The sequence below is a fragment of the Symphalangus syndactylus genome, chromosome 12, assembly GCF_028878055.3.
Source record: "Symphalangus syndactylus isolate Jambi chromosome 12, NHGRI_mSymSyn1-v2.1_pri, whole genome shotgun sequence".
NCBI classification, from domain to species: Eukaryota; Metazoa; Chordata; class Mammalia; order Primates; family Hylobatidae; genus Symphalangus; species Symphalangus syndactylus.
In genome coordinates, this window is record NC_072441.2 from 28,545,766 (window position 1) to 28,565,215 (window position 19,450).

At 35.1% G+C, this 19,450-nt stretch overlaps 1 protein-coding gene across 1 annotated transcript in view; it reads left to right on the top strand.

The window, feature by feature from the left end:
- The window catches only part of TNNI3K (TNNI3 interacting kinase), a 305,572-nt gene that overhangs the window by 91,362 nt on the left and 194,760 nt on the right, over positions 1-19,450 (top strand). The window contains exons 6-9 of the mRNA XM_063624029.1: positions 6,779-6,877; positions 11,320-11,458; positions 17,011-17,155; positions 17,244-17,348. Of these exons, the coding sequence (XP_063480099.1) occupies positions 6,779-6,877; positions 11,320-11,458; positions 17,011-17,155; positions 17,244-17,348 (488 nt within the window). The remainder of the gene's footprint in view (positions 1-6,778; positions 6,878-11,319; positions 11,459-17,010; positions 17,156-17,243; positions 17,349-19,450) is intronic.

Below are 19,450 nucleotides of genomic sequence, written 5' to 3' on the forward strand. Positions count from 1 at the left end.
GGCCAGGGACAGTTCAGGACACATACACTCAACCAGCACGTGGGGAGCAAGAGAGAGAAAGACCATTATGCTAAAGCCTTTACTGGGTTCCAATAAGGATCCAACAGTTACACAAGTGGGTTTCTTGAGGGAAGTTCTAATTAATGGCTTTAGAGTAAGCAGGCACTAGCTCTGTGGGGCCTTGCTGTGATTGAGAGGGATCACTGCTGCTTATCTGCTGCTCAGATCGTGCTAGGTGTGGGCATCAGAGAAGCAAGCCAAGTATATTATGTGTAGGAGATAGATCAGAGTGGTGGGAGAAACTATAGGGAAAGGAGCAGACATTCTGAAAGGTCAGAAGGCACTGCATACCTTTGGGGAAGAATAAGCTGAAGTCATCTCTTCTGTGACCCTGAGGCAGAGGACAAGGAGTAGGTACAAGTAAGTGTGGGGGAATTAATCTTAAACAGGCTTGTTTATTTATGTTGACCAGGAACTGACTTTTGATCATCCGCATGCATGAGTTTCCCTGAAAGGGGAACAATAAATGTTAATTACCCACAGATTGTGTTTGCTCCAGGCTTTTGGAGTTAAGTCTATCCTGAATAAAAGCAAGCAGCTCACACTTTGGCCACTAGAGCCCAGCAGACCCCTAGCTGCTCTTACATTGCATGCCTGTGTCTGAGTACTCCCTTTCACCCGTCGCTCAGCCAGGTCTGTGGGACGGACCTGGCGATTATGTCTAGCTGTCCCATAAGTAGAGGGTCACCAGGAGATTGTCATACATGGCAGGTATCTGGATCAACCACATTGAGGAACTGAGAATAGGCAGAGAATTAGAAACTGTGTCCCTGGTGACTTATATTCAAAATGAATCCTGAGACAACATAAAATTATAAGAATCCACTACAGGCTAAAAAGCATCCATGAGAATGGGCAATTAGGGGGCCTTTGATGTCATTTTCCAGAGCAATATCCCTGGAGAGGTGAGGTCTAAAGACAGATTGTAGTGGCTGAGGAGTGAATAGGAGGTGAGGAAAGATAGAGGAAAGTTGGAGATGACTCTTTAAAAAATTGTCTATGAAGTTTAGGAGGAAGGACAGTAGTTGGAGGGGACAATAATTGAGAACTGGTTATTGAATGTCAGAACTGAAAATAACTGGAAAAAATATCAATCCTAAATCAGCTTTCATGCTAATGTCTTTAGGATCATTTTGAATTGATAAGTCATAGACTTTGGAAAAACAATTTTTCCTCTAAAGCTTTACTAATACAGATTTTTCCACTATATGGAAATGGGTGTCATCCCAATACAGCTTCATTGTTCTTCTCTCTATAAATTTCAATAATAATGGTGAGACACAGGCATAGAGAAGAGAAAATTGTAGCTTTAAGCAAACTGTAAATCTTAAGGAAAACATTGGTATAAGCATGAATTTGAAGAAGATCCAAAGAAATAATAGAAAATAAAATACCACTTAAAGCAAAGAAAAGTTTAATTTCCAAGTGTAGATATTTATTGAAAGTCTGCTAGGTATGAGACACTGTATTTGGTTTGGCAATTTCAACTGAGATTGATTGCCATTTTATTTCATCTAGAATTTACCCTATTCTATTTTCTCTTCCATGGGACATTTAGTTCCTCTTTATATGGTCATTCCTTTTTCTCCTTTATCCTTGCCCAATGACTTCCTTAAAATAAAAGAGAGGGAGCTAAATGGAACCAAGTCAAATAAGTTAAAGTTATACTGTAGCAAAAACATTTAACAAGAAATAACAGTGAGGGCCTTTGTTGTTATAGGCATTACTTTTGGAATTTCTGAGATTTTAAATAAGGTCTGGCTATTTTAGTTATAAGGATTAAATTTCAGGGCCTCAGGTGAAAAATCCTTTTACCTGGAGTCAAAACTTCTTACACGTTATAGAGACAACTTTGGAACATAATTTAGAATTTGATGGAAGAGTGATTTACCCACAATGTTAATTACCAGAAAGATTACATTGTGTCACTAAGTTTTATAGGCATTCAGAAAATAAGTGATTAATACAATGACCTATTTTCAAAAGCTTTTCATGGAGAACATGAGAACTGAGCTTGGTCATGAGACTGGGTGTGTGGCAATCAGAGAAAGAGCAGGGAAGACATTCTAAAAAGAAAAAGCAGGCTCATGTCTGTAATCCCAGTACTTTGGGAGGCCAAGGTGGGCGGATCATGAGGTCAAGAGATCGAGACCATCCTTGCCAAAATAGTGAAAACCTGTCTGTACTAAAAATACAAAAATTAGCTGGGCGTGGTGGTGCACACCTATAGTCCCAGCTACTCAGGAGGCTGAGTCAGGAGAATCACTTAAACCTGGGAGGTGGAGGTTGTAGTGAGCCGAGATTGCACCACTGCACTTCAGCCTGGAGACAGAGCAAGACTCCGTGTCAAGAAAAAAAAAAAGGAAAAAGAAAAAGCAGAATGCGCAAATCGTGTTTAAATTACAAGCTAGAAACTGGAGGAACTTCACTTGGATGTTTTTTGAGAGGCAACTGGTAAATAAAAATATTGTAAAGGGTAATTCGTACAGTAATTGTTATACTATCAAAGAGCTCTGACTTATTTTCTGTGCTCATAAAACAACCACTTAGTGGGAGACAATTTATAGTCCTTATCCTTCCATCAGTAAAAAGTACCAAGTCTTACTATCCTTCCATCAGTAAAAAGTACCAGCCTATATTTAAATCTTAGTTCTTTGATAATAATACTACTGATATATATATTTAATAATATTTATATAGATATATTTTATAATACTGAGATATGAAATACTGCTACTGAGATATAGATACATATCTCAGTATTATTCTTATATATGTATTTCAGGAGTAGTATTTAATATATAGATCTCAGTATTTTATACATTGAGTATATATAATATATATCTCAGTAGTAATTTTTAATATATATCAGTGGTATTATTATATACTACTATTATATTAATGGCATTATATGCCAAATATATCTTTTTATATATCAGTACTATTATTAAATATAATCATATATTTATATAAATATAATATATTCTATACATTTAATAATATTAAATATATATTTAATAATATCAAATATATTTAATAATAATAAGATAAATATATATTTATGTCAGTGATATAAATCTAAGTATGATACAATTTATATCCTTAAAGTATATTAAGATAGCTGTCATAAAATCTGTTTCTAGTTTAAAATTTTACTAGTTGTTTTTTTCTGAGAAAAAAAATCGTGACCATATAGTCTCACAAAAAAATTCAAAATAACAGAATATATACCATGCAAAATGTTAATAATATATATAAAACTCCAGTAACAGATCTTGGAATATAGCAAACACTTGGGATTTGCTGAAGGTTAATTCAAAATGAATTATCAATAAATGTTTGATGAATTGAATTATTTAAAAATTCTATCATATAATTAAGTCCTAATTATTAATGTTTATATTACCTTATGCCTGGTGGCATATATACCTTCCAAATTTGCACTTTAACTGTACTGGAAATACATCCAATTTAACAATTATTGGATGCCTATTACCTACCTACCATAGTAGGGAACAAAATAGATTCAGTCTGTGACTTCACAGGAGTTTCTTGTAGTGGAAAGAGTGTGAAGTTGATTTACCAACTTTTTCAGGTTCTGAAGCAGATGAATCATGAGTAAAATAACTTGATAGGTATATATTGAAGCCTAAATGTTTATATGAGTGTACTTGTCTTAGTCCACATGACAGACAATATACCGTATTCCCGTTAGAGTGCTGGGAGATACTCTCCCCATCATTACTCCAAAGGTCATACAAATTAGTACATGTATTCTACTCATTAGCTAAAATCAGATAATTCTAACATGCATTGCTCTCAGTGGTTAAATATTTTCTTGAATTTTAAAACAAACTAAGTAAAGCCTACAATTCAAAAATGACTCTGTATGGTTTCATTAAAACTTACATTTTGACACTTTCTCAGAAAACCAACACTACATAATTAATGAATGTTCAGCCAAATGTTGACCTTCTGAGTAACTGGAGAAGTGCAACTTAAGAGGAAAAAAAAATGGCTTTAGACTGTTTATTAAAGCCTAAGAACTCTTATCTTTTAGAATGAAAGTTCTGGAAGCATGCCTAAGAAATTGGCTCTATAGGTTAACATTTGAAAGTCTGTTTTACATAAAAATTCATGCTGTCTACTTTATGCTATATTTAAAATAAGAGGCATTGTAAAAAGCTTAATCTACCTTGATTACTAGGGGCCTCCTTCAAAGGTTCCTGAGATTCCCAGGCTTTTGAAGCCTAAAGATACCAAGCTCTTGTTATAAATGGCTTCAGCATTCATTTTCAGTCTAAATCTATGGAGCCTCTACTGACAGATGGCTTCTTCCTATCTGAGATTGAATTAGTTACTTTATTTACTTAAAGGTTAATGTTAATAAAATCAAGGTCAGAGGAGTGGACTGGTAAAAACAAGATTTGATGTCAAACAGACCTGGATTTGAATTTCACTTCTGCTCCCCAGAGGTTCAGTTTCTTCATCTTTAAAATGGAGAGTAGCACCTCTTTCTGTGTTTTGGCATGAAACAGAGTAGACTTTGATTACCACTGATACACTTGTTTCTGGGCCTGATACATAGTATTCCCTCAATAAAAGCTCATTGTTGTTTTAACTTTTGTATTATAAAAACAACTCACTGTACACAACGTGTATTCTCCTGATCATTAGTCAGCAATATTCAATTATTAACAAAGAAAATGGTTGTGAGAATGTATAAAAGCCTATGCACCTGCTTGTATTTGGACCCATCAGAAATTTCTGATTTTTCAATAAAACTTCCTTATTTTATATGACAACTATTAGCATCTCTAATGCTATCCCCCGAGTGAATAAATTATGAGATAAGCATGTAAAATAATAGTTTTGGCTCATATTTGCTCAATAAATTGTGTTTAATGGATGAATAGATGATTAAAAATTAACGATTTCAAACTATGAAGCACTCAGAAACAAAGCTTGAGGCAAGAGACTAAAGATTTAGTTTCCTATTGACACTGACTTGCTCTATGACCTGGAAAAATTTCTTAATTCCTGGTTCTTCATTTCTTTATCTTTAAAATGTAAGGGTTTGATATGTAATGTCCATAGTCCCTCCCTAGTTCTGTAGGTCTATGATTCACACAATTGATGAAACATGACTTAAGCAGCAATTTGTTCATGTAAACAGAAGAGGTGATAGGACATAAGTCCCTTGAGCTCTTAAATTCCATCTTTCTGTTTTCTCTTCTAATAGACTTTTGAAAAAATTTCAAAATGTGTATTATTTGACCAACTGAAGAATAGACAGTACATTAGCAAAGTCCACAATGAACATGAACACATTTGAAGGAAATTATTTCAATGTGTTGAACAGAAAAGAGAGACTCGGAGATAGGTATTTAGGAGAAGAAATTGGAAATATCAACAAGTTTGTTGTGAAGGGTAGCAAAATATGCTCCCCCAAAATAGGCTACTTTGGCGTGTTGATCATTTTGAGCTACAGAAAATTGAAAAGAAACAGATATAGGAGCTCTCTGCTGTCCTTCTATTTGCCTAAAAGACTCTATAAGTTTATGAAGGATTCCTTCCTGTCTTCTCTACCAGAAAGGATAGAAGTTAATCACAAGAGATAACTCTAGACACTTATCAGCCCAGAGAAGTCACCAGAGGAATCTATATAACAAACTTTGCTAAAACTAACTTTTATTTTCCATTAGTTTCCTCCATGTATTTACCTTCCCCCAATTTGTTGCCAGTAGTTCAAAGTTATTTTTCTTTGTCTTATTACTGCTCTACAAAGTTGTTGCAAATTTTTGTTAAGATTATTGATGAGACCAAGTTCTAACTACTACTTTGAGTTACTCATCACTGAGTGGTCCCATTTATGTGCAATACACATGTTAATAAACTCCTGATTGTTTTTCTTTTATTTATCTGCCTTTTTGTCAGTCTAATTTATATGGCCTCAGCCAATAAACCTAAAATGGATGGAAAAAATATTTTTTTTCTCCCCTACAAATACCAATCTATGGCTTTCCATGATGACAATTGGCCAACAGTTCCTGGTAGGGTTTTTCATTTGTTCATTCATTTCTTCAACAAATATTTATTGTATGATTACTATTTGCATGACCACATGCTAGAGTAAGAGTATAAAGATGAATCTGACATGCACTTTGTCCTTAAAGAAATTTCTGTTTAGTAAGGATAAGGCATGTACATAAATAGAAAAATGTTCTAAATTATATGAGTGAAAGTTATATGAGATTTATGAGGAGGTAACATTTAATTTCAGCCAGGCAGATGGCAATGAAGGGAGGGAAATTGAGGAAATCTGGGAGGAGATGGCATTTTAGCTGGAGATTAAGCCTGCATATATTAGGCAGAAGGACATTTCTAGCTGAAGAAATAATGTGAACAAAGCCTCAAAGGAACAGGAAGCTGGATGCAGTTTGACTCTACAGTTGGGTTTAGGAAAGAGACTAATGAGAAATACATTTAAAACGAACACTGTCAGATTGAAAGGACCCTGAATGTCATAATAAGGAAATTTAGTCTTTATCTTTAATAAAATACAGGACACTGGAGGTCTTGGATAAGGTGGATGGAAGAAAGTTGTGTTTTAGGGTGGCAACTCCTGAAGAAGATTTGTATATGGTGGTTGTAAACTGAATCTTACTAGGCAGATAACTCAACTGAAGTTCTTAACCGTAATCATCTTTTTGTCCAGGCTGCTGATGTGCTGTTGCAACATGGAGCTAATGTCAATATTCAAGATGCAGTTTTTTTCACCCCATTGCACATTGCAGCATACTATGGGCATGAACAGGTAAGTCTGACAGTAGGATTTCCAAAGGTTAGGTGTTGCTTAAGTGTAGGTTTTTGTTGAATTGTCCTATCTTCAAAGAGTTTATATTTAAAATATCTTTGAATTATTTTTGCCATATTCTCATCAACCCATCCTTGAGGAGCTTGTAGATCCATATAAGCATTACAGTTGTCATGTTACTCATTTTCGCTGATGATCTCAATACACAAAGAGGCAGAAAAGTACATTGGTAAATGTGTGGCCGCAGGAATCAGTCAGTCTAAATTTGAAAAATTCCTAGTGTTTTGACCAGGCGTAGGTTATGTAATCCCTCTGATCTTCACTTATTCACCAATAAAATGGGGAAAGATACTAATTATAACCTCATAGGGTTGCTGTTCAGATGCCATATAAATTGTTTGGCAAATGCTCAGTAAATATAGCTGTGATGATGCTAATGGCAATAACAATAAAACAACTCATAAAGGCTCTATAAAAACAATTACTAATGTGCTTTATAATTTACTTTAAATATATGATTCTATAACAGGTCTATATTTATAAAAGTTTATTTTCTGTAATAAATAACATATAGAGAAACTTTAAAGTTTTTAACATACTTTTGTTCAATACATGATTTTATTTAACCTTCACGACTTTATGAAATTAATGAGTTGCCACATGACTGAGCTTATACTATGGGATAGGCACTATGATAGAACCTTTATCTTTTTTTCTAATTTTTCCACAACCCTGAAATTGGCTATTTGCCTTTTTTTTTTTTCTTTTTTGTGAGACGGAGTCTTGCTCTGTTGCCCAGGCTGGAGTGCAGTGGCTCGATCTCGGCTTACTGCAAGCTCCACCTCCTGGGTTCATACCATTCTTCTGCCTCAGCCTCCCAAGTAGCTGAGACTACAGGCACCTGCCACCATGCCCGACTAATTTTTTGTATTTTTAGTAGAGATGGGGTTTCACCGTGTTAGCCAGGATGGTCTCCATCTCCTGACCTTGTGATCTTCCCGCCTCGGCCTCCCAAAGTGCTGGGATTACAGGTGTGAGCCACCACGCCCAGCCTATTTGCCCATTCTTATCAATGGTGTGCATGAAGCTCAGTCAGGTGAGGTAACATGCCAGAATCATGCAGCTATTAATAATAAATAGAAGAGCTGGAATATGTACTCAGTTCTGTCTGATCCCAAAGCCTCTATTGTTTTGCTGTACCAAAGTACCTCTTCTTACTCTTCTTCAACCAGTGAGACAAATTATCAAGTCCAAACAATTTTCCTAAATGGAGAAGCCAGAATTCAAGGCAATATGCTCTAACTCCAAAGTCTGCTGATTTTCAACCTTAACATATCAAAAGACAAAATTTCTATGTTTCTTTAAAACACTGCCCTTTGGCAGTGAGAATACTCAAGGAACTGAAAATAACAAAAAGAGAGAGAGAGAAATACAAATGTAACTGGATAACCAAATATAACTGTTCATTGAATACTCCATTTTCACTCTTCCTCATTTTGTCTTTCTAGACTCATTCAATTGTAGGTTAGAATTATACCTTTTTACCTTCCTGGAGGTCATGCCACAGCACCACCTGAGGGTTCTAAGTTGAAGATCAAACTTACTTGTGTCCCTGTGCTCAATAGTCATTGTGCCTTTATTCCTCTGCTAGCTGGCATATGCCTGGACACTCTAAGACCTGTGAAGCGTGACCTATAGGTAGGAAGATTGCTTATTTCATTGATGTGCTGCTCAGAGTGCACTGGAGTGCGATGAAGAGCTGGGCACTGAAAATACTTTTAGAAGTACAGGCCCAAAAGCACAAGTAAAGGAAAAATCCCATCATTTCCTAACCTCAGGCACAGACAGGATATATACAATGCATGTTATTTGTAGAGTCATCCTCTTTGATGATTAACCTCATCACCCAGCAGAAACATAAAGAGCCTGTATGCATGTTGGGTGGAGAACTAAATTTGTTTACTTTCCCTGAAAATATAGTCACAGTCTTATAAAATTATGCTAAAATGTGGATGGCCCTTTTATGATAAGGGACTCACTTTCTGTGTGTGAAGGCAGCACGTAAGTAATTTATGGAGGCTATTGTCATTTGCTAAAATATGCTGACAAGGAGAATGGTACATTCAATATATAAATGTACCTAATGTGCCATATTCCTTGTCATTTGTTTATTTACTTATTTTTAAGTGGAAGAGTAGATGTTTTGTACCAAGAGCAATATTTCCTAGGTATGTAATAATAGTCCTTAATAGACAATCGATTTCAGAGATAGTTTAAATCTGTCTATTATAAAGTCACATAATCAGAATATATGGAGTCTGTGTAAGTGGAAATATCTGCTTAGGTGTGCAAGGTTCTTGAAACTAAACTTCTGCTGTTCTGATTTCACCTGAATTAAGTCTTGATCTGCCCATTAGCCAACAAAGAGATAAAATGCACATGCTCCAAGTTGGGGCTACCACTTTTACTAACAGTTATTGAATGCCAGGCACTTTTCTGAATGCTTTTCATGCGATGACTTATTTAATCCTCACAACAACTCCAAGAGGTAGAAATATTATTATTCCAACTTTAGCAATGAAGAAGCTGAAGTATCAAAATGATAAACAATTTGTTCAAAGCAATATAGCTGATAAGTAGAAGCCTGATTTCCAAACCCTTGCTCTTGTCCGTTACACTCAATAGGAACTCAGTTTCCCACATCATGCCCAGCTAATATTTTCTCTAGAATTTCTATCAAATGTCTACCACATTCTTGAGAGATTTATACTCAAGACATGTTTATCTGCTGACTCATGGGAAGTAGAAATAGTTTTAGAGCTTGAATTCACTTTTGTGCTGACACTTCAGTGGTCAAGACAATTGAGAGGGGTCAATTGCTATTTGAACCCTAACTGCTATTTTAAGGACTCAGATGCATCCTAAATTAACCTTAGTATCACTGAGGTGACTTTTGAAATTCTCAGGAGAGCCAATATCAAGTTTACAGAAATTATTTGGAAAGTTCTTAAGTATTTATGTAAGTGACTCAAAGGAATTCCTAAATTACCTGAAACAATCCCAGGAAGACTCCTACATGCTTCATCACTTTATCCCTCTCTGACCCTATGGATGTAGAGTCTCAGTTAAATGGAGAAGATGCCAGGGCTACTGTTTCTATCTCCAATTCACTCACATATCCAGAAAAAGACCCATATGACTGAAGCTGCCATGAAAATCAAGAATCAAGTCAACTACCACTGGATCTGGCCAGAATGAGACTTTGGAAGAGATCATTCAGAGAAGACTCTGCATGACTCTAGAGAGGATTATTTATGTACAGTGAAGACTTACGTTATGAAATTGACAAGAGAGTTGATACTAAAGAGAGCAAATGACAAAAGTAGGTTTTCAAGGTCAAAAAATGTGGAGATGATTTTTAAAAAACGTTTTCAAAGCTCCCTAGCATCTCATCTAGCCCCACTTTAACTCTGAAACAGAAATGGTAAACAAAATTGTCTCAGTTCACCAACAAAAATAAAAAATAACATTTACAGAACAAATACTGTATGTCAGTCATTGTGCTATGCACTTTAAACAAATTCCTAATCTAATCCTCATGACAACCCATGAGTTAAGTCTTATTATTATTCCCATTGCATATTTGAAAAAACTTGGGTATAGTTAACTAATTTTTCTCAAGAACACAGAGCTGATATAAATCAGATTCTAGATTGGAATCTAGGACTATCTTAAACTGCACCTTAACTCTTAATCAGTATATGATATTACCCCTCAAGTTAACAATGTAAGGTCAGTAGCAGGCACTATTGGTTTCTTAGGCAAAACTATCATTTCAACTATTACCACTTTGGGCCATATATTTTTTTTCTTTCTTGCAGACTCCTTATTTTATTTCACTGTTCAACCTCTCTCCTAGAGGTTGTGCTTAGAGATGCTCCTATCCCCAGCCACTGTGTGTTAGATCTTGATTAGTTGAAGCCACTCATAGTAAATCTTTTCCCTTGCCCAGGGATTGGTTTAGAAAGTTGCAAATGACCTAATCCAGACTGAAGAGATATGGGAAGATGGTTTCTGGAGAGTTTTTAAGAAGGAATTTCTAGATTTAAAAAAATGGTCGCTTGTTCCAAAAGGTAGAGGTCATCTCCTGCTCCACTCTGTGGACTTCAGTTTGTAATGGCTGGAGATGCTGCAGCTCTCTTGCTACCATGAGTTGATCCATCCTACTTGCTGAGCATGGCAGAACAGAATGATGGAAAGAACTTGAGTTATTAAGCCATTGTATTAATCAACCCTAGAATTGTTCCAGTTTTGGACTTCTTGCTAGGTGATACAACAATAAATTTTTTGTGGTTTAAGCCAGTTGTGTTCTTGTATACTGCCAAAAGTTTTGCATTATTGTTTGAATTTTGATACTAATTTCAAATGAATAAATCCTTTAGGTGACTCGCCTTCTTTTGAAATTTGGTGCTGATGTAAATGTAAGTGGTGAGGTTGGAGATAGACCCCTCCACCTAGCATCTGCAAAAGGATTCTTGAATATTGCAAAACTCTTGATGGAAGAAGGCAGCAAAGCAGATGGTAAGATTATATGTTTAAAAGACCTTTGCTATCATTTGCTTTATGTATACCTTTTACTTATACTTCTCTTACTAGAGAATAATCTTGAAGTTGACTAATCCTGTAGTCATGTACTTATTTGCTCCACAAGTCATAATTCATCTTTATTAGGCCTACATGCAAATCCTTCTTAACGTGTTTTAGCTCAATTCTTAATATATTAGGAGCTCCAGTGAAAGTAAAGAGTTCTCTTAGATGAATTAGTTGTCTTCACTGTTGTTCACTAACCTTTTATAAATTGAGACATTATTTACTTCTAGCAAATTCTGAAATCTTAAATATATAACCTGATGAATATTTATATATGTATACATCCATTGAAAACCACCCAGGTCAAGATTTAGAATATCTCATCACTCTGAAATTTTCCCTTATGCACTCATCTCAGGTAAATAGACTTTACCACCAAAGGTAATTAATATTCTGGCTTTCATTGCTATATATAGTTTTGTCTGTTCTTGAAGTTTGTATAATTTTGTGATTGGCTTCTTTTGCTCAACAAGAGGATTTGGACATATATCCATGTTGTTGTATGGATCATAGTTTGTTCTTTTATGTTGTCTATGATTGCATGAATATACCATAATTAGTATACCCATTCTTCTCCTAGTAGACATTTTAATATTTCTAGTGTTTTTCTATTATGAATACAATTGCCAGTAACATTCTTATTCAAGTCTTTTTGTGGACATATATGTCCATCTCTCTTGAATATATATATATAAACACATATATATATGAGAGAATTGATAAATTGAAAGGTAATAATGCATATGTTTAATGTTTTAGGAAATTTCTAGACAGTTTTCCAAAATGTTTGTACTATTTTAAAATCTTACAACAATATATGAGAATTTCAGTTGCTTCCCACAGCATCCCCAATATTTGATATTATATTACTATACTTTTTAATAGAGTTTGAGTGTGATCCATTCGGGAAAAAAAAAGCTTTAGAATACACAGAAGGACTTCAGAATCAGTTGATAGAATAGAATTTCCTTTCATTTTTATTTTCTTAATTATAAAATAAATTTTGGAAAGTTTATTATAAGTATTGAAAAATTTCTTTTTTTCACTTTTCCTCACAAACTTTATTTTTTGAGAAAAATTCACTCAGAGTTGCATCTTGCCATTAAATTCTCTCAGGCATATCCAGCATTCTTCCATTGACCCCCAAGAGACCTAATTAAAAGCCCAGCTGTAAGAACTGCTGGCCTTTGCAGCGGGAACAATACACATTTCCAAAAGGACATGGTTGTCAAATCTCTAGAACTGCCAGTTCCTTGGTCCAAAATTCAGATTGATATTTAGTTAATAAAGCTAATCAATGTTTTTTATCTACCCATAAGGAATACACAAAGTATCCTAGAGACAACCGTGGCAAGAGACTAAGGTAATTTACAGTTTCCAAGTTGTAAACAGGGGCCACTTTATTTTGTAAAATTTAAGAAACATAGCTTGCATTGTCTTCTATATGCCAGTATGCAGTAACTCAGGCAGCTGCTTTAGAGCATTATTGTAAACAACCTATGTTGTCAGGATGTAAGGAATGCTGTTCCTGGACCTTGTTTAAGCAGTCTCTTTCATTTTGTTAGTTTAGAATAGGCACAGGTATACCTGTGTGAATGACTGAACACATAATCGTGTTTTTGAAACTGCCTCACTCTTCCAAGGGGTCAGGAACTGCATCATTTTTTCCTTTTATTATTGATGCCAACCTTAGCTTTTTATTCCTCTGCACAACTCCAGAGCTCAGTAGTGTCCAAATGAGTGTCATTTATGATCAGCATGTCTCTAGGATCAAAAGACTCCTCTGCAAAAGGCATTGAAATGTGTAATACTACAACCATATCCCCCTTACGTACCAGCATCGTATGATACAATTTTTAACATTTTCTTTTTGGTGCACGCATGTATTACATGCCTCTTACTCAATTATTTTATAAAATCAAGAGACGGCATGACTCAGATTTTGAAGTATTTTTATTTCTTTCTGGTACGCACTTGATATTTAAGTCCCATTTGCACTTCAACCAATTGCAAAACATAAACCAGAAGATCTGCTATGCCAATGGACACTGTGCAGGACTTATTATTAGTTAGTTCACTTATTCTAAAATGTAGCTAAGCCTCCAAATGATTTATTTTAGATCTGGACCCTGCCTGTGGTAAATGGACATAGCAGAAAGATTAAATAAATGACCCCAAAAAGAGTACAATTTGAAATCCAGTATTTACACTATGTTTCCATGGTAAAAGAATGTCACACATGAAAATAAATTCAGGTTGCAAAATTACCCAAAATGTAGTTCTGAAAGCAGCCTCTTTGGTTCAGCATGTTTGATAGGCTGACCTATTCAGTTAGGTATGTTTTAAGTCTCTGTTCTGCTTCTTTGTATCTCTTAGGGTAATGGAAAAGGAGAAGTATAATGCCCCCTAAATGAGATTGAAAAGGTTAAAATATTGATGGACTGCATAAGAAAAAAAAAAGTGATACAGCCTTCAAAATATGCCATTTTGATAATTTTAAAAATTGAAAAAATTAAATTTAGAATTAATAATTTTTGTCATCTTAATCATAAATGCTATATTTCTTTTAAATAACACAATCCTTGCAACTGGACGGAGTTGGATATTACAGAAAGCCACAAAAAATTCCTAGAACATGTCCAGCCATAGGAAGTGTTTTATTTTTTGAAATATAGCTTGTTGGATGTATTACACAGATCTGTTACTGAAAGCTTATTAAAGATAGACCTGGGAGTAATTTTAAAGATCTTGTAGGAGCTGCTGACATTGCTTGGTCAATCTGGAAAATTTTATTTTATTTTTAGGGTCAATAAGCAGAAATAAAGAAGAAACAGCACCCGTTCACCCAATATTCAATATTTCTTTCAAAAGACATCACTATATACCTACTCTCTTCAAAACAGAGCACCAGGAACTAGATATTTTCCTAATAATGATTTACATGTATTTTTTGTTTTAAATTCTCCTTTATATGTTTCTCAATAAGATGCTAAGTTAGAGCAAATAGAATGTTATTCATGCATTCAATTTTTCTAAGATATAATAATATATTTTCTTTTTTGTCTTTGCAAATTGGTCCAAGACAAAACTAAATACATCACAATGACTGAAGCAAAAACAGACGTGTATACACATAAATTCTATGTCAGATTACGTATTTGTCCTGGCTTGTTCCTTCAGTTGGTGTTTACATCTTCTTTGATGGGAATAATGTTTCAGCCACTGCGGATAATTCACCAAGTAAATAACCTAATTTGAAGTTTACTGATTCAATTGGGGAGGAATACTGGGTGGGGCCAAGGATGGCCAAAGGCAAATTATAAATTAATAGAAGATTGCACTGCATTCTGCTTTGCATTTTTCCTTCTGAACCTTAAGAATTCTTATGTCACGCTCCAGATGCCCAGGACTCCTAACTATTCTCAAGCATTGACTTGTGGCATTGACTTTCCCTGGCTTAGAACAGAATGTGAACAAAGGAAAAGCTTTTTAAAAAGGGAGATAATCAAAAGAACCAAGAACATTCTTCTGAATGAAAGGTGTCTTTTTGAGCTACTCATTAATAAAAAAAGATTCAAAGGTTTGTGTAATAACAGCCTTGGGAGGAGAAGCTCAGTGACTTTGTTAAAGATTTCCCTTTGGCTTAAAAACTTGCAGGACATCAAAATGAGGATGATTGTCTACAAATATAGCAGCTACAAGGCCTAATTAAGATGCTGTCTAGATTGACAAAGTAATCAAACAATAAAACAAATGGCTTTAGAGCAGTTGATTCCATTATTTTAGTTTTAAAAATTATTAAAGCCAGATTAGGAATTGAGCAGTTTGATGTTCAGTTGTTATTACTTCAGGACTGTAATTATTGACTGTTTAACTAGACTGTAGGTTATTTGAGAGTATAGACTCTGCATGTATCTGTTACTAACTTTGGACATAGCAAATTTCTAAGACAGACATTAGTAAAAAGGTTAAATAACTTTTATTAAATGTCTAGTATGTGACAAGCATCATGCTTGATAGACGCTTTCCAATCATGAACCACTTTATTCTTTTCAGCATCCCTGGAACAATGATCTTATTATATCCATTGTTACTGATAAGACATCCATACCTCCAACACTAGCTTAATGGCTAATACATAGTGATCATTTGATTCTTGTTGATGAAAGACAGTGTATCTGTCAAGTTTTTTTTTTTTTGTTTTGTTTTTTACTTTTAAGTATTAGAAACTAACTCTTGCTAATTTAGGCATAAAAGGAGTAGATTAAAGGATATTATGTAGCACACAGAATCTTCTTCCTCAGAACAGAGTAGAAAGCCATGTTTGAAATTCTCACAGTGAGGAACAACATCCAAAATCATGCCCAAATGTGGTCCTGTGAAGATGCACTGCCACCCTTGCTAGGCACACATAAACTCTTGTGCTTCTGATGCCAACAATGCAGGGCATTGAATCTGTGGCTGGAATTGCTACCATGGGAAATTGGATGGAGCTACTGCCACCACTGCCACATTGCCAAGATAGATTAGGCCCTGCTTTTTATGTCATCAGCTCTGAAGTCAGAGTCTCATATGATGTGTTGATTGGAGGAGTCTACAGATAGGTATCCAGAACCAGGGAACTGTTGAGAGTAAAAGTGTCATTATTAAGAATTATTCCAGGATAACAAGCCTAAACCAGGACATATGGTCACCCTCTGCTAATTCTGTTCCCTAGCTGCAAACAGATCTTGGAAAGCACATTTTCTGCTTCTATGATAGAATGTGGTCTTGGCTTCTCATTAATACTTGTAGCATACGGAATTACCCAAACGTCAGAAGAGGTTATAAGGCTGGGTGTTTCAACGAGAAGGACACATGTCCACTACTGAATGAAGAATTGAATTTTAAATAACCTGTCTAAAGTAAAACAATTAATGAGGTCTGCCTAAGTCTAAAGTGCTTTTCCTTTCATGATACCATGCTTTGCATACTGTATTATGGCAATTTTCAGCTAAGGGGATACATCAGAGCTGTTTACAACAGTGTTGTAAACATACAGGTTGTGGGGCCCCACTCTAACCTACTGAACCCAAATCTCTGGGAATGGTGCTCTGGCCAGGATCTGTAATTCCTAACATCATTCAGATAAAAAAAAAAAAAAAAATCAATTTGAAAGGTGATCCTTGTGGAAATAAGGCCACGTGTACCCTTTGGATGCTATTAGTTTCCCGAACTGTTCCATTGTGTGAGATAGATTTGATTGGATGTGTTCCATAGAATTTATGGAAGCTAGAAGGAAACCTGTTTAATGTGGTAGTAGGCAATAGAATAGCATTATAATTTTAAAAATTGGTCGCCCTTAATTTCCTTTATGATTATCACTAACTGGCAATTTCCAGGAATCACTCAGGCACTTGCAAATGTCCGTGGTACTATACATTTGAAGGCTGAGAAACAAAGAATTCTAGATAACGTATCTTTTTCTTTCTTGCTGATAACAGTGAATGCCCAAGATAATGAAGACCATGTCCCACTCCATTTCTGTTCTCGATTTGGACACCATGATATGGTTAAGTATCTGCTGCAAAGTGATTTGGAAGTTCAACCTCATGTTGTTAATATCTATGGAGATACCCCCTTGCACCTGTGAGTATTATGTAGCATTCCATATGTTCTCCAGGTATACTGCATGTACTTGGTTACAATATTAACAAGATATTTTCTTCAAATCTAGGGCATGCTACAATGGCAAATTTGAAGTTGCCAAGGAAATCATCCAAATATCAGGAACAGAAAGTCTGACTAAGGAAAACATCTTCAGTGAAACAGCTTTTCATAGGTAAAAATATTTAAGTGCAATAGCCACTAAACTTAGCTGACACTCTAAAGCACCTGAAGTTGTGTGTATAAAGCAAGAACAGATAGTGGCAGATGTTGCAATCAGAGAGCAATAGCAAAGGTAGGGCAGAGGACAAAGAGCCTGAGCTAGATGCATGGAAGAAAAGGTGGAGGCAGATGCTGCAGTCAGTACAACAGATGGGGCCGGAGCCAGATGCTGCATTCCTGGCAGCAGCCACAAAGACAGGGACTGATGTTGCCAAGGCAACAGGCATATCAACATCTGTAAGCATATTGCTTCTATTTCTCTTCACTCCATGGAAAGCTGCCAAAAAGGGATGTGCCCATAATCCACCTCCAAGAAGAATCTCATTACCAGAATTCATCAGCATTAAATGTGACACTTTTCTCCTTTCCACTTAAACCTTACGTGAAAATGTGTCTACCTGTCTAAAACATCCATCTGTCAGCCTGTAAAAGCCTAGTCAGGGTGGCCACTCAAATACCTAAGAAAGCATTAGCTCTTCTCTAGGAATTCATGAGAGCCCTTTACAGTGTGCTCTAGAAAACACACTGAAGGAACAGCTGGGATTAGAAACGTTGCAACCAAAATAAAAAGAGAGAAAAAGAAAAGAAAGAAAAGGTTACTAGTAAGTCAGAGCTATAGTTTCGTAAAATGCCCAAAAGGAAGGCGGATGTTTTATAAAATCTAAGGCCTTCATTTTTAATGAGTAACTATTTTGCTAAAACACTAAAAGCATAGTGATTTATATTTAGTAGATCTTGAAAATTTGTCCATTGCCTACACATTACATATGTTTTCATTAGTTTGTAACCTCTAAAAATGTATTTGAGACTAATTTATTGTTCACATAATGTTTTTGTATTGCACTGAGAAATAATAAAAATGAGGAGACTCTCTTTATTTCTCACCAAACTAAAATTAAGCTTGTGCTTCTGCATCAGGCATCAACCTGTCAAATTTCACATACATTTCCAGATTTTTCTTGTCAACCAAAGACTCAGTCAAAAAAAGGGTGAAGTAAAACCACCATTTATGGAACAGTGACCATATGCCAGATGATTTGCATCCATTATCTCGTGTAATCCTTACAACATTTTATGAAGTTGGATTTATTATCTCTCTTTTACAGAAGAGAAAACTGAGGCTCAGAAAAACTAAGTAACTTGCCAAAGTTTCTTATGGATAGAAAATAATGTTGCAAATGCCTACCCAATTCTAAATTTTGTGCTTTTTACATTTCTTCATGTTCTAGTACCAAAATATTTTGTCTGTTTTCTACACACTCAGTAACAGAACAGATGCAAGAACTCCTTAGATCATACCTTCAGTCAAATGGATCAGTGGAATCTGTCCCTGCAGGGGACAGTTGGCAGAACTGATACGTACTGGTTGCTGGTATTCTCCTTCCCATTAGGTCATGCCTGTTACAGCTGACACCTCAGGCTAGTTTTCAAATCATTTTGCTACTTCATGCACTAAAATTGAAACCAACTGTAATCAGAGGGTGACTGTCACCTCCAAAAGATTGTTTATATGAGAAGATTTGTGAAGTGAGTTGAAAGTATATTCCCAATTGTTTTATTTTGTGTAAGCCTGTGGCTACTCAGAGTAACAGATTAATGTTTTGGTTATATTCATTTTAAGCAAATATTTATAAAAGAAACTCCTTTTACATGAGGAATTCACTCTGAATATGAATTTTTCTATGTACATAGTATTTTGCACAGAGCAAGCACTCAGTACATTTCTGTTGTGGTTTTCATATGTATACACACACATATACAAATATATATGTATATGTATGTACACATATACACATATGTGCGTGTATATATGTGCATATATATGTGCATGTATATATATGTGTGTATACATGCACATATATACACATATATGTGCATATATTCAGAACTCATTTTCTGTAATTAGTTTCTTTGAAAAAGAGCAATGAATCAATATTAAATGTGTACTGTTATGGGTCATATTTATAATGCAAATAGTTAATGATGGTATGATACATTGCACTGAGATGGTAGTTTTTTTATTCACTCAATAATTCAAGAAAAAGTTATTAAAGA